The 16,193-nt window shown below is 33.6% G+C and overlaps 1 protein-coding gene across 1 annotated transcript in view; it reads right to left on the reverse strand.

Moving 5' to 3' along the window:
• The window catches only part of LOC127715786 (glutamate receptor 3-like), a 60,647-nt gene that overhangs the window by 18,990 nt on the left and 25,464 nt on the right, over positions 1-16,193 (reverse strand). The window contains exons 3-8 of the mRNA XM_052221931.1: positions 10,193-10,441; positions 9,308-9,510; positions 6,985-7,038; positions 5,795-5,956; positions 4,187-4,378; positions 2,829-2,933 (exon numbers count right to left, since the gene is read on the reverse strand). Coding sequence (XP_052077891.1) covers positions 2,829-2,933; positions 4,187-4,378; positions 5,795-5,956; positions 6,985-7,038; positions 9,308-9,510; positions 10,193-10,441 — 965 coding nt within the window. The remainder of the gene's footprint in view (positions 1-2,828; positions 2,934-4,186; positions 4,379-5,794; positions 5,957-6,984; positions 7,039-9,307; positions 9,511-10,192; positions 10,442-16,193) is intronic.

Below are 16,193 nucleotides of genomic sequence, written 5' to 3' on the forward strand. Positions count from 1 at the left end.
GTAAATGTTGCTGCAGTTTAAACTTTACGCAATCATTCATTTCTAGACATCCGCACCTTCCATCAACGCATATGAACAAATCATTATTGTATAACAAAAAACTAATGCTAACGGACTTACAAATTAATGTATCGATATAAATGAGTATCGGTGCGTAAGATTTAAAACGTAGAACGCAATATTAATTTTATAATTTGACCATGGTTACACAAATCTTTTTAGAACCATTACAGTATATTTTGACATTTGAAATAGAATATTATCCATCAACTGTTCAGACATCTATAATCTCAATATAATTACATAGTGATGTCGGTCATGCAAACCTCAAACTTCAAAACCAAATTATATTTATCAAATTAGAACACACGTAATGCATTTCCAAAGAGTCCCTGGTGACAAATAAAATATGAAGGCACCACAACGTGTAGATTTACAAAGAGTTAATGTATTTGATGCATTTATATTTCACATGTACCCTAAATGGTCATTAACAAATTAACTGCTCAACATGAAGTCAAAATTTATTGCATATTTCCATTTATAAAGCATGCTTTTTCTTTCTGCATGAAATGATAGATTATTTCAATCTATGACATCTTGCTGAAATGTATCAGGTTTAAAACCATTACTTACACAATAAGTCAAATGCAGATACATTTATTTAGTACAACTTTAACGTTCCCAAGAACTTGAACAAACCAAATTAAATTTTTCTGACAACCACAATTACATACTTCTGACAACCACAGCCATACGTCTGACAGCTGAACACTCACACGTCTGAAGACTACACTCTCGCACGTCTGACAATTAAATTCGCATTCGTCTGACAACTACACTCTCGCACGTCTGACACCTACATTCACACATGTTTGACATCGTCACTTGCACACGTCAGACAACTACACTTACACAGGTATGAAAACTACACTTGTATACGTCCAATGCATGAATCTTGAATCTGAAATGGGTCAAGTTTAAAGCCATTACGTACACAATAAATAAAATGCAGATAGTATTTTAGTTCAACTCTACCGTTCCCAAGAACTTGAACAAACAAAATTACCTTTTTGCAAAAGTCTGACATCTACAATTACATTCGTCTGACAGCTAAACTCTTACACGCCTGAAGTCTCCATTCGCATTCATCTGTCATGACATGCTTACACGTCTGACAATTACACTCTCACGCGTCTGACACCGACTTTCACACATGTCTGGCAACTAAACTCTCACAGTCTGACAACTACACACTCACGCGTCTAAAGACTACACTCTCGCACGTCTGACAAATAAATTCGCATTCGTCTGACAACTACACTCTCACACGTCTGACACCTACATTCACACATGTTTGACATCGTCACTTGCACACGTCAATCAAATACACTAACACAGGTCTGAAAACTACACTTGTATACGTCCAATTCATGAATCTTGCTGAAAAGGGGTCAAGTTTAAAGCCATTACGTACACAATAAATAAAACGCAGATAGTATTTTAGTTCAACTTTACCGTTTCCAAGAACTTGAACAAACAAAATTACTTTTTTGCAAAAGTCTGACATCTACAATTACATTCGTCTGACAGCTAAACTCTTACACGCTTGAAGACTCCATTCGCATTCGTCTGTCAAGACATGCTCACACGTCTGACAATTACACTCTCATGCGTCTGACACCTACTTTCACACATGTCTGGCAACTAAACTCTCACAGTCTGACAACTACACTCTCACACGTCTGAAGACTCCATTCGCATATGGCTGTCAACTACATTCTCACAGTCAGACAACTGCATACGCATACGTCCGACAACTACACTTACACAATTCTGAGAACCACACTTGCATACGTCCGATGCATACGTAGTGCTGATATATCCAGTTTTTAAGACATTACTTACACATTAAGTCAAATGCAGATACATTTTGTTATTTCAACTTTAATGTTCCAAAGAACTTGCATAAACAAAATTAAATTTTTCGCATAAGTCTTACAACTGCACTCACATACGTCTGACAACTGCTAAACACTCACAGGTCTGAAGACAACACTCTCGCACGTCTGAAAACTACACTCGCACACGCCTTACAACTACATTCTCACACGTCTGGCACCTACATTCACCCATGTCTAGCAACTAAACTCGCACACCACTGACAACTGCATTCGCACACGTCTGATAAATGTCTGACAACTACATTTGCATACGTCTTACAACTACACTTTCTGACTACACCCACACAAGTCAACAACTACAGTCGTATTAGTCTGACAACTACACTCACACATGTCTTTAAATCACACTCACGCATATCTGACACCTACACTTGCATACGTCTGACAACTATTAAATTCACACACGTCAGACCACTACCCTCACACACGTCTGACAACTGCGAAGAGTCAAAGTCTAAATGTTTGATCTATGTATTCATTTTATTGCATCATGTATGAAGGTTTATTTAGGAAGAATCTGATTATGGTTTGCTACCACTAGATCGATATCATTTCTTGTCGAATATTTAATTTAGTTCCGGTGTTTTTCAAAAGTCCATTTGTTAATGATTCACATTGGCTTTGGTTTCATAAGCATATTTCAAAAATTCTCAGTTTACAATTTTGAAAAAGGAAGATTAAACCTTTTACATACAAAGACTGCCTTTGACTACACAGTATATTTCATACTGTAGATTTTGTGTATTATACATCTTTTGAATTTGATACCTTTGGCTATGGGCGTTCCAATTGCTGGTTTATCCATTAGTGTGCTTATATTCTAACACACCAACTCGTATGATTAAAGGTTTTTCATAAACATACCTTTTGCAGTTTCTTTTTGTATAAAGAATGAACATCGAAGTTGTATTTTGATCGGTATCCATTTTCATCAAATTGTACATTTCCGGAAAGACATAATGCTGAAGTCTGCAATACATAATAGATACTAATACTCAATTTGTGTAAAATGCGTGGATTTATGAATCAGTGTCTGGTGTTTTACACAAATGTGCGATTTTGTTAGTTTATAATGAATAAAGCAAACAATAGCAACTTATTGTCATAGTAAAGAATACTATTGTCATAGTAACGAATACTATTGTCATAGTAAAGAGTACTATTGTCACAGTAAAGAATACTATTGTCATAGTAAAGAATACATATATTTTATTTGAAACTGGTGTTGATTTTTCGTGTCTTTAATTTTTGTTTTTCATGATATTTGTTTGTTTGTATGATCAGGGACTTTCTATACTTAGTATAGAAAGTCCCTGGTATGATATAACCTTTTTGTAGGGGTTGGTTTTGTTTTGTTTTCTCTTTTTTTCTGTGCATTTTCCTTGAAGTTTTATTCATATCTCCTTTAAATTTATACATATTTAGAGGTTGGTTTTTTATTAAATTTGAAGTTAAACATGTTGATAGAGCGGGATACCAAAAAATCGAAAGGTCTTTTAGAGTGCATATAATCCAAGTTACTCTCCCAAGTGTTAAAATATTTTATAAATGAATTCGTCATGTATAAATACATTGTACAAGTAATAAATATGAAGTAATTCAAAAACGGGATTAGGAAAACACAGCAGTGCTCTTATTATAAATCCATTTCTCCTTGCACAATGAAATTTAAAAAGGGTTTTGATTTTTCAAACATTTATCGGGTATTCCTCATAGAAACCCTACAAAAGGACTGAACGAATTAATCAAAAACTGATAATAAAAACGAATTGTCATCTTTAGTACCGTTACAAACTTGTATTTAGTTTCCATGGAAACTTCGATATTCGCCACTTATATAACAGAAACTGCTGACCATCCCAAAGAATCTGCGTTGACGATTAATTCATTTGGTCGGTTAAGTGTTTCCTGTAGTGGTTTCCTTCTTTCCTTGAATTATGATTTTTGATTGGCCTAAAGGGTGCTCTTACTTTTCCTAAATTGCTCTTTGACAAAAATATATATTCTTTCGTCAGGGTCATATAATGTAATGCTTGTTATATCCCTTTTACAATAATAGAGGGATATGAGGTTTTCATACAAACAATTTTCAGAAGCATTAATCTGTTCAACGAGATTAATCGTATATAGGCATATCTGTTTTCTAACAAATGGGATAACGATTTTAAAATACAGTAACTGCTGTGATAAAATGAATATAACATATAATAAATTTAACTTACATTCTTCAAAAACTCTAAGATTATTGGTCCTCTTTCAAGATATTTATTTTTATGACAAACTATTTCTTTTGAACAATTTGTATTATAATGTATACCAGCTCTCGTCTGGAAAAATTCGGGTCCCTCTCGATTTATTTTCTCAAACCCTTGTTGTAGAAAGCAAAAGCTGTCCAACAGAAATACCTCTTTCATCTACAAGAATACAGATAAAATAACCATTAATCAATGATTTTGTAGTATACAACAATTATACAAGTGCCTTATCCAGTCTGTTCGTCTAAAAGGGCACTGTAATATGAATGTAATGTGCTTCAAATGAAATGTAAGTACAGTTACGACAGTAATTTGCTATATATGTAATGTGCTACGACTGTAATGTGCTAAAAATAAAAAATGCTATAAATATAGTATACTACTAATGAATGATATACTACAACCGTAATGTGCTACAACTGCAATGTATTACAAATGTAATATGATACTAATGTTATGTTTAACAAATGTAACGTGCTACACTACACATATAATGTGCTACAAATCAATGTACTTCAAATGTTGTGTGTTACAAATGTAATGTGCGACGACTGGAATGTGCTAAAATGTAAAGTACTGCAAATGTAGTCGGGTTGAGAGCTCACAAATATGTTTAACCCTGCCACATTCTTTATAACTGTGCCTGTCCCAAGTCAGGAGCCTGTAGTTCAGTGGTTGTCGTTGGTTCGTGTTTGTCTTATTTGTATTTTGTAAAATGTTTTGTTATAAATTAGGGCGTTAGTTTTCTCGCTTGAAATGTTTTACATTTTTCATGTCGGGGCCTTTTATTGCCGACTATACGGTATGGGGTTTTCTCATTGATGAAGGCCGTACGGTTGCCTATAATTGCTTACATCAACTTCATTTGAACACTGGTGGATAGTTGTGTCATTGGCAATCATACCACATCTCCTTATTTTATACAACAGTACAAATGAATAATATACTACAACCGTAATGTGTTACAACTGCAATGTATTACAAATGTAATGTGATACTAATGTTATGTTTCACATATCTAACGTGATACACTACAACAGTTTCTGTTATTTGCTACAAATCAATGTTATACAAATGTAATTTGCTAGAAATGTAAAGTGTTTCAAATGTAATATGCTTCAAACTTTTTTTTAAGGTAAAGTATAACAAATGTAATGTGCTAAAATTAAATGTGCTGCAATGTAATGTGCTACAAATGTGACGTGCTAAACTACAAATATAACATGCTATTACACTACAACAGTTACTGTAATGTGCTACAAATGTAATTTGCTACAAATGTCATGTGCTACAAATGTAACTTTCTACAAAAATAATGTGCTACAAATGTAATTTTTTACAAAATTTATGTAATGTTCTAGAAATGCAAAATATACTGCAACGGTAATGAACTGAATCTGTAAAGGCCTACAACGGCAATGAATACTTTTAATTTTACTGCAATTGTTTGACAGTAAATAAGAATTGCAGAGTTGTAACATTACCTTTTTATATATCATTCCCCATTGGAACATCAGATCATGTTATCTTACATCGTAATTTCTGTTTTGTTCTTGCAATAATTTATTTACTCACTGTAAACGGTGGAACTGGGATGCCCTTCTTTATCTCCGAATTTGTTCTTTTATTCCAGGGTGTCATAACTTTTGACAAACTTCCGTTTTTGTCCACTATTTGGAAACCCGTAATTCGTGCTCCACCATGTTCAAAACTTTTCAGGTCAACAGTCTGGATATCCTTTTGATTGAGTAAAATAAAGTTGAGTTAATTATAAGTTAGAGTAGTAAAAATAACTAGTAGAACTAATTGAGTGAAATCAGTAGTGAGTCAGTAGGAATAAACACTCGTTACTTCACATCAACTATTTTGTAAATTTAAGAGAAATAAAATAATTGCAAACAACGTATTCAAAAGTTTTAGAAATTTTTTTTTATAAAGAAAATATCTGTACAATAATACATATACTTTTGTTGCACTTAAGGTGGTACCTAACACTACAGGGAGATAACTCTGTAAAAATCAGCTAAACGTTTCAATCACGTTGTATTGTTAAGGAAATATTAAGCTTCTCAATGATCAAAATTAGTGTTTGTCAAACTGCTATATAACCAATGAAATTTTTCTGATAAAGTGGTTGGTTCAAATTTTTTGAAATTTTTATATTTTTGTCAAAGGGTCAAAGATAACATTTTGTCAAAATGTTAAGAAAATTAAACGAGCCAAATTAATATTAGTCAAGGTGTTGGGTACCACCTTAAAGGAATGTATTGAATCACTTGTTAACCTGAATAATTTAGTCGCTTCCCATTATCGACTCTCCCACTTGAGATTAATGTAGCCGTCATAGCGGAACGGGATAATGACTGACGGTGGGACGGTAGTATGTCCTATGCCATAGGGTTAGTGATAGCCTTTTTCAGACTTTATACACATTCTTACACTAACCCAGAACCTACATACATAGTTGACCGAAGTACTTAAATTATAATGTTCAGAAATAAATGTGTATATGTATGATGACCGTTTACTTTTTCTGCTATCTGTATTAACATTAAGGCCACTAGTGCCTTTATCATGAAGTGAATACAAAAGAGCAACTTAGTTCCCGGAAAGTAACTGCTACCGTTCCACCTGAATTAAAAGGGTTAAGCATTAGTCAGTCTTTCATTACGAAGAAGAAGTTAGTGATGAGGCAAGATGTCTTGTTAATATGAGTGAATATTTCTTATTTTTCTGTCATTATACATTTTGTTATGTTCCCTTACCATGCCACCAATTATGTAATTATATCCTTCTCTGTTCATACCTAACTCTGTTATCTGAAATATAAATTGTAGAGATGCGTACTTTCATATTATCAACAATAGGTTTTCTGTATAACGAAAACATTTATAATGAAAATAAAACATTAGAAATTTTGTGCGTACGAAACGCTTTTCTGGATTTATCTCAATCAGGAATGATGAAACCAAACATTTAACAGCCAGGGATGTGTAAATACGTAGAAACATTAGGAGCTACATGTATATGACCAAAGGAAACCTTAAAAACAATAGTAAAATTCATCTAATGTCAAATTGGCCTGAAGGAGTTTGAACCTAAGTTTTCAGCATTAATCTTTTAAACTTTTAAATAAGTGCTGCAAACTATGTACACAATGTAATATGTATAAGTTTTGTTATTCTTGAGAATACGACTGGTACTATCAAGAATGTGTTTAAATGAATTCTCTACAATTCCTTTGCTAAAAATAATGTCAAATATCCAACTTACATAAGATAATAATAGTTATCAAAATTAAGTATCTGGACTTAACCTTAATAGCCACGGGTTAATTATTTTCGGTAAAATTAAAAATGAGCACGGCCCTATCAAAAATGATATTTTACTTACATCAACATATTTGTTAGTTTTTAAAGGACATACCCCCAACATTTGATCATCCCTGGTTACAGTTTTAAAATGTTGTTAACTACTATGTTCTACCTGCAGTGGCGACAGCAAAATTAAATCGGACGTCTACGTTAGTTGAACGATGTTTGGTTTTAATTGGCCCAGTAGTTTCAAATGAGTTGGCCTGTGTCCCATGGAAACAAAATTACTTCGTTCGACGGACGAAGCAAAGACGGCCACACCAAATTCGAAAAGATTAAGATTTTAAATATGATATTTTTAACTATAATTCGAGAACAATAACTTTAATTTATACAACGCTCGTGAATCTAATATTTCGAAACTTGAAGCATTCGAATCTTGACGAATATAACATATCTTTTTTTCAAGTTAGTTATCACGAATCTTCACAAACACAACTTGTCTTTACTTAGTTTATATCATGAATCCCCACGATTATTTAGCTATTTAGCACCAATCTTTACGGATTTTTCAACTATTTTATTTAGCTAATTATCACGTAACAGTTTATTCCTAAACATTTGAGTTGTATTCTGTATATATATTGCAGCATAACGTTTAATTCCAAAGTAACACAAAGGATTAATAAAAGTAACTAAAAGTGCGTCATATAAGTTACCGGAATAGCACTATTGCATAATTAAAAACCAGTGGCGGAGAAAATATTTGTTGAAATTTCAACTTGTCAATATTATTGAATTGACTTAAAGTTTCCTCCGCTTATAATAAAATTCAATTCTCTTGTGTTTTATATATTATCTTTTAAACAAGTACAAACTTGATTAAGGATGTTCGCTACTCTGTTTCAAAATAACAAGCTTTTAAAAAGACTGTTATAAATTGATAGTATACATTAAATAAAGGAACTAAAAAAGCAGATAAAGGGTCCGTGTGCTTATTTTCGAGATATAAGCCATTGAAAATTTGACGGGAAATGATTCTCTCTAGATTTTTCATACATTTAACATTGACACCTTTTTTCTGTCTAAAAGTATGAAAAAATAACAAGGATTTAATATGGTTTTCAAAGATGGCATTTTAAACTACATTTAATCAAATTATGAAAAGAAAAGTAGGAGTTAGTGGGCAAAATTTTTGATGGCATTACATGGATAAAACCAGAGGATTCCGAATACCTGTCAAAAAATTCAAAAGCAAGAGGAGCGAACATCCTTAAGCTTCTTCGATGTTATTTTCAAGTTTTGGTCTTCTGACGCGTTACTTTTAACTAATTAATGCAAGACAGGACTTTGAAAAGAGGAAAGTATTCTAAATTAATTTTGCGTGTCGTCCGGGTTTTACAAGGACACAATATTCTTACTGCCGAAAATCTGAAGGTCTTAATTGATACTCAAAACAGGTACATGTAATAACATATATACAATTGTATACCAAGATTCTTCCTACATGTAACCTGATTGTTTTCATGGCTGTATATAAAAAGATTATGATTGATTGATTGATTCGTATTTAACGTCACTTTCAAAACTATTGTGCTATTTCGTGGCGATCAGTTTTTCTTGGTGGAGGAAGCCGGAGTGCCCAGAGACAACCACCAACCTTTGGTAGGAAAAATCACAATACTAGTCATCAAAGATTAAAAAGATTATGAATACCAAATTAAAACAGCGATAACGTTAAAATGTGTTAAGGAAAGAATCTTTCTTCACTAACCTGTCTTAATATTATTTGCAATATTGATCTATCTAGTATATCTAAAATAAATATCTTTTCTGTTTGTGATAACGCCATTTTATCTAAAATCCGTAGCTGTTCATAAGAATCATAAGGATTTCCTAAATGTCGTTGTATTATATTTATTTTGTCCGTCGTATTTGTTAACGTAAATATTTCTGAAACTCGCCAAGGCCACAGAGCTGAAAAACAAAACAATTTTGTAATGATAATTATTTGTTATTACAATTATTGTTGTTGCTGTCAATCCTCCTACGAACTATACCTTGTTCTTTAATTGGGTTTTTGGGTTTTTGTGTTGTCTACACTTATCACAATATTGTCTATCCTTTGTCTTGTCTACACTTATCACAATATTGTCTATCCTTTGTCTTGTCTACACTTATCACAATATTGTCTATCCTTTGTCTTGTCTACACTTATCACAATATTGTCTATTCTTTGTCTTGTCCTTTTCAACCTTTTTAATATATCAAACTTTAACATTCGTTACAACTTTTAGAATTAGTAATTTACATGTTCCGATAGTTTCAGAATTTGATGATGTATTCTGGTTATTCAATTAAGACAAGAAACACTGATCAATCCGCTATTGTCTTATGCCTTATCACGTGATATGACTCATCAATGTACTTCAACAGGAGTGACACAATGAGTGTCATTGTAGAGCAGGAACTGCATACCCTTCCGGAGCATGCGTGTGAGTTCACATTCGGCTTTTTGTGGTGTTCCTTTTAGTCCATATATGGCGTTCTGTGCAGTGTTTTCAAATCATATTCCAGATTCGTCATAGTTTTTATTCAACAAGTGCATTAAATGCTAATATAAATTTTTGAAGATGTTATATTTCGTTAGTATACTTACGATCGTTTTCAACATGAAGATAGAAAACCCTCCTCCATTTATGCATTTTAATGAAATCTACTACAGCTTTCATATGTGATGGGGCAATATGTAGAAGATATTTATAGTTGGGCTTCAGGAGTTTTCGGACATCATTGTAAATTATGACAGGCACGTGCATGGCTTGGCTGTAAGATTCAATAGCATCATAAGATCGGACGTCTGCTGCTGTAACTATGGTGAATATGGTTTCCATGAGTAATGAACATACTGAAATAATTATAACATTTAAAATGTACTTGATTTTTATCATACAAAACAAATACAAACGAAATGTATTTACCTAGTTTTACTAAATTGAATTTAAAGATAATCATTTTATTTCTTTTAGACATTGGAATTAAAATTTAACATTTGAAAGTTTTTTTTTATTTTTTCAAACAGTAAAAGTCTATCTAGTCTTATTCAATGTTTGAAATATACTATTACAAACTTTTTGACGAAATATTCATTCTAATGACGATGTCACTATGAAGTGGGATTTAAATGTAACATTTAATTTAAGTGTAATGCCAATTGCTACTTTCAGAGTTTTCTTTAATTTAACTTGGTGTATATTAAAACCTTAACGATGCCAAATGAGAAACAAAAGTACTTTCTTTGCATATAAAACAGCAATTTATCCATCTTTTAAAATTATTACACAGACTAATCAGCCGTTTAAGCGATCTATATTTGGAATTACTTCAACATGGCTAGGTCATTTAACTAGGGTGAATTTATCTACGTATTATTCGATTCCTTCGGTTGTTTTTTAACCATCATGATGTATACTATCATGTATGTCTCAGTATATATACTGTAACAGGTCAATGGTGTCTGTCGAATATGTCTTACATCTTTACAATAAACGGTCGACTTCGTTCATCCTACACTGGTCCGACACCTTTGTAGCCAGAGATTCTTTCAGACGGTATCAACCAAGATGTCAGTATTTTAATATTGATTTGGTATAAACTGTTTATTTATTTATATCATTTCCCCCAACAATCGGTCTAATCAAACATGCAGTAACTTTTTAATAACTGTAAACTACTCTTAAATCGGTTCTATGTGTATTTTGTTTTTAATTAGTTGTTACTTTACGCAGTGCATGTACCAAACCTGATGATTTAAGCCCTTTTCAACTGATTTTTAATGTTATTTTATTTTTGATCTGTCACACCATTGTCCCAAGTAAGGGGAGGGTCGAGCTCTTACAAACATTATAATCCCGCAGTATGTTAAATGTGTCTGTTCCAAGCCAGGAGTATGTAGTTCAGTGGTTGTCTTATGTTTCTGTTTGTAAACGTTATTACATTAAATCAGCTTTTTAGTTCTCTCTGACGTATTGTTTCACATTTTGTTATCGGGGCCTTTTATAGCATACTACATGCATATAGTATGAGTTTTGTCCATCGTGCTGAAGGCTGGACAATGAAGTTTTTTGTCCATCGTGCTGAAGGCTGGACAATGAAGTTTTTTGTCCATCGTGCTGAAGGCTGGACAATGTAGTTGTGTATATCCTTGTCCTGTATTGTTTTTGCCAAATAGTTGTCTCATTGGCAATGTGGTACTACATCTCCTTATATATATATATATATATATATATATATATATATATATATATAGAAGTCTATAAAAAGGACCAACCAGCAAATTTACTATGTACCGGATCGTCTAGAATAGACGATACTGTGCAGATAAGGAAAAAAATTATATAAGTCTAGAGATTTGCACAACGATACTAATATAAGATGGTATTATACGAAGATGTTGTTAATAAATCGTGTTGACAAATATTTCGGCTTAACAAATAGCCTTCTTCGGTGTCAATTATTTTAACAATACCGATAATATGTATAAAAATAGCTCAATAATACAGGTAAGTTTTGGTCTATTGATTAAATCCAAAATCCTGAACATCATAATATAAAACAAAACTCAATACTCAAATATACGTGACTGTGTATATTTACAACCCAAAATGAGTGAAAAATAACTTAGTATTTTTTATTGATGCCGTTTGGATGATGTACATTTAGTTCCTTTATCCAAAAGCTTTCCCGAACCTGTCGCTGGGCATCACTCCAGTGAATGTTCTGTTCAATCACTAGGATCTTCATGCGGTTAAAGTCATCAAGTGTGTGACCAGACTGTCTGAAATGCTGAGAAACTGGGAGAGTGGCTTCTTAGAGATATCACTCCTATGGCCATTGAGGCGTTTGTGGAAAGGCTGCTTTGACTCACCAACATATTGGAGGCCACAAACCGAACATTCTAGAATGTAAATAACATTCATACTTTTGCAGTTAACATTGCAAAATATCTTATAGTTATTTTCGGTTGCCTTACTGTGAAAAGTTGATGAGTGATGCATCTGTAGGCAGCATTTGCAGCGTTTTTCATCACACGAACGACATTCTCCAGAAGTACTTCTATTATCAGACACTTCAGCCCGCACCAGCAGGTTACGCAGACTATTGGGTTGCCTAAAAGCTATCATGGGAGGCTCGGGAAAAATCTTGGATAGTTTGGAATTCTTTTCAACTGTTTTCCAATGCTCACGAATGACACCGAAGCTGTTTTTGAGAGATGGGTGGTAAGTAAGAACACATGGAGTCCTTTTATTTTTCTTTTTATATTTGTATTCTAACAGTTTACTCCTTGGAATAGTTTCCGCTTTCTGAAAGCCTTTTTGGATAGTTTTGTGTTTGTAGCCCCTTCTCTTCAAGCGGGTTTCGAGTTGACGTAGTTGTTTTTTAGTTGTTTCTGAGTTGGAACATATTCGCTTGACTCTGAGTGCCTGACTGTACGGGATGCTCTTAGTACAATGAGCAGGATGGCAACTTTTAGGGGACAGATATTGGTGAGTGTCAGTAGGCTTAGAATATAGATCAGTGGATATGATGCCATCTGTGAGCGAGCAGGAGGTATCGAGGAAGGTGATTTTGGATTTAGATTTCTCATGAGTAAATTTGATACTTGGATGTATGTTGTTGGCATGAGTGATGAATTTATCTAAATCCTCGTCACTTTTATTCCATTTCATATCCACATCATCTATAAATCTAAACCAGGAAAGCGGTTTTTCGATAGAAGATTCAAGGATTTGTTTTTCTAATTTGCCCATAGATATGTTGGCATATGATGGAGCCATTTTGGTGCCCATAGCAGTTCCATTAACTTGCAGATAATGGTCTCCATCAAAAGTGAAGTTGTTGTTTTTGAGTACCAGCGTGAGCATTTTGACCAGGCATTCAGTAGATGGATATTTCACTGGTCGGGAATTCCAAACTTCTTTACATGCATCAATGCCATCTGCATGTGGAATATTCGTGTAGAGGGAGGTGACGTCCATAGAGACAAGTGTCGTGTCGGAGGTGAGTGGATTTAAGGCCTGCAATTTTCTAAGATAATCGGTAGTATCTTTGATGTGAGATGGTAAGTCCTCAACATGTTGACGAAGATGGAAGTCAACGAATTCCGATATTTTTTCCGTCGGATGACCGTTCGCTGAAACTATAGGTCTTCCTGGGTTATTGGCCTTATGAATTTTAGGTAACAAAAGATAAAATCTGCCCGGTTTTGGATTTTCTGGTTTCAAATATTCTAGAGTCTTTTCATCGATGAAACCATCGTTGTGCATTTCTACCAAACTATCAGTTATTTCTCTGCTAAAAGATGTTGTAGGATCAGAGTCTAGTTTTTGGTAGAACCTTGCATCGCCAAGTTGTCGTTCAGCCTCTTGAATATAGGCAGATTTATCCATGACAACCACTGCACTGCCTTTGTCTGCAGGTTTAATGACGATATTGTCGTTAGATCGTAAGTTTTACTTACCTGTATTATTGAGCTATTATTATACATATTATCAGTATTGTTAAAATAATTGACACCGAAGAAGGCTATTTGTTAAGCCGAAATAAATGTCAACACGATTTATTAACAACATCTTCGTATAATACCATCTTATTTTTGGAGCACTGGCATAATAGACCAAGTTTGTTTTTATGTTGTATTTTTACACCACTATCCCAGATTAGGTGGAGAGTGTGGCGCCAGCTAACATGATTAATCCCGCCATATTTTTTTGTGCCTTTCCCAAGTCAGGAGCATGTAATTCAGTGGTTGTTGTTTGTTGCTGTATGATATAAATGTTTTTGTTTATTATTCTGTACATAAATCAGGCCGTTAGTTTTCTCGTTAGAATTGTTTTACATTTGTCACTTCGAGGCCTTTTATAGCTTACTATGCTGTATGGGTTTTTCTCATTTTTGAAGACCGTACGGCGACCTATAGTTGTCAATTTCTGTGTTATTTAGTCTCTGGTGGAGAGTTGTCTCATTGGCAATCATACCACATCTTCTTCTTTTAACAAACAAGTACAAACAAACTGATGTGCCACACAAATTACCCAGGTAAATATGAGTCTTCAATAAAAAATTATGTGTTAATACAGTTTTCTTGTTATCAGAGAAAAAAGGTACAACGTATATTTTGTATATTCAGACTACACACTTTAATATTACAATGGAGTGAAAACCGACTATTCCTGCAATTTGATTGTTTACATTGACATGAATTATGAGCCCATATCACCTGTGAATAAATACGAATAAAATTGAGAATGGAAATGGGGAATGTGTCAAAGAGACCACAACTCGACCAAAGAGCAGAAAACAGCCCAAGGCCACCAATGGGTCTTCACCACAGCGAGAACAGCTGGCCCCTAAACAAAATGTATACTTGTTCAGTGAAAATTGACGTCACACTAAACTCCGAAACATATAAATGAACTAAAATTAAAAAAACATACAAGACTAACAAAGGCCTGGGACAGGCGCAAACATGCGGCGGGGTTAAACATGTTTTGTAAGAGCTCCCCTCCCCCTATACCTCTAGCCAATGTAGAATAAACAAACACACAGCAATACGCACAGTAAAACTCAGTTTAAAAGAAGTCCGAGTCCGATGTCAAAATAGGTAACAGAAGAAACTTAGCAAAATGACAATGATACATAAATTAACAAAGGACTACTAGCAGTTACTGATATGCCAGCTCCAGACCTCAATTAAACTGATTGAAAGATTATGTCTTCATCATATGAAAATCAAGCACAATTAATCCCTCCCGTTAGGGGTTTAGTATCATACCATCATAAAATATATGAGAAGAACATAACCCGTATCATGCCAATAACTGGTTTTAGAATAAATGTGTTTATTTCCGATGACTTTATGAGTGAATCAGCATTAATTCCAAAACATGCCATCTTTAATAACCTGACAATCCTTTCTGAATAAATCTGTTTAGAGGTTTGGTTAGCTTTTGAGGTGAATGACGACATTTTTGTGCTTTGTATAGAATTTTACCATAAAATATTGGATGTGAAATACCTGAACGTATACGATGTCTTCACGTTGAATTATATTTACGAATGATGTCTTTGTACCGATGATAAAATTTAGTAAATGTTTTGATTAGTTTTTGATATCGAAAACCCTGGTGTAATAATGTAATACAGAGATTTCTTTCGTTAAAATCAAATTCGTAGTTACATATGTACATACACGAGAGAATCGAACAAGTTGAGATATATAAACACCATAACATGGTGACAAGGGAACGTCACCATCTAAAAATGATTAAATAACAATAGGAAATGAAAAATCATCTCTTTTATCGTAAATTTTGGTATTCAGCTTCCCGTTTAAGATATACATATCAAGATCCAGGAAAGGGCAGTGTTTATTGTTAGTATTAGCTTTATTTAAAGTCAGTTCAGCAGGACAAATCTCTTTGGTGTACATACTTAAGTCGTCATTATTGAGAGCCAATATGTCATCCAAATATCTAAAAGTGTTATTAAATTTTTATATCAGATGTTTTTTCGATGGGTCTTTGCTGATTTTTGTCATAAATTGTAACTCATAACAATACAGAAACAGGTCCGCAATAAGTGGTGCACATTTAGTCCCC

Source organism: Mytilus californianus, unplaced genomic scaffold, assembly GCF_021869535.1.
Source record: "Mytilus californianus isolate M0D057914Y unplaced genomic scaffold, xbMytCali1.0.p SCAF_9, whole genome shotgun sequence".
NCBI lineage: Eukaryota > Metazoa > Mollusca > Bivalvia > Mytilida > Mytilidae > Mytilus > Mytilus californianus.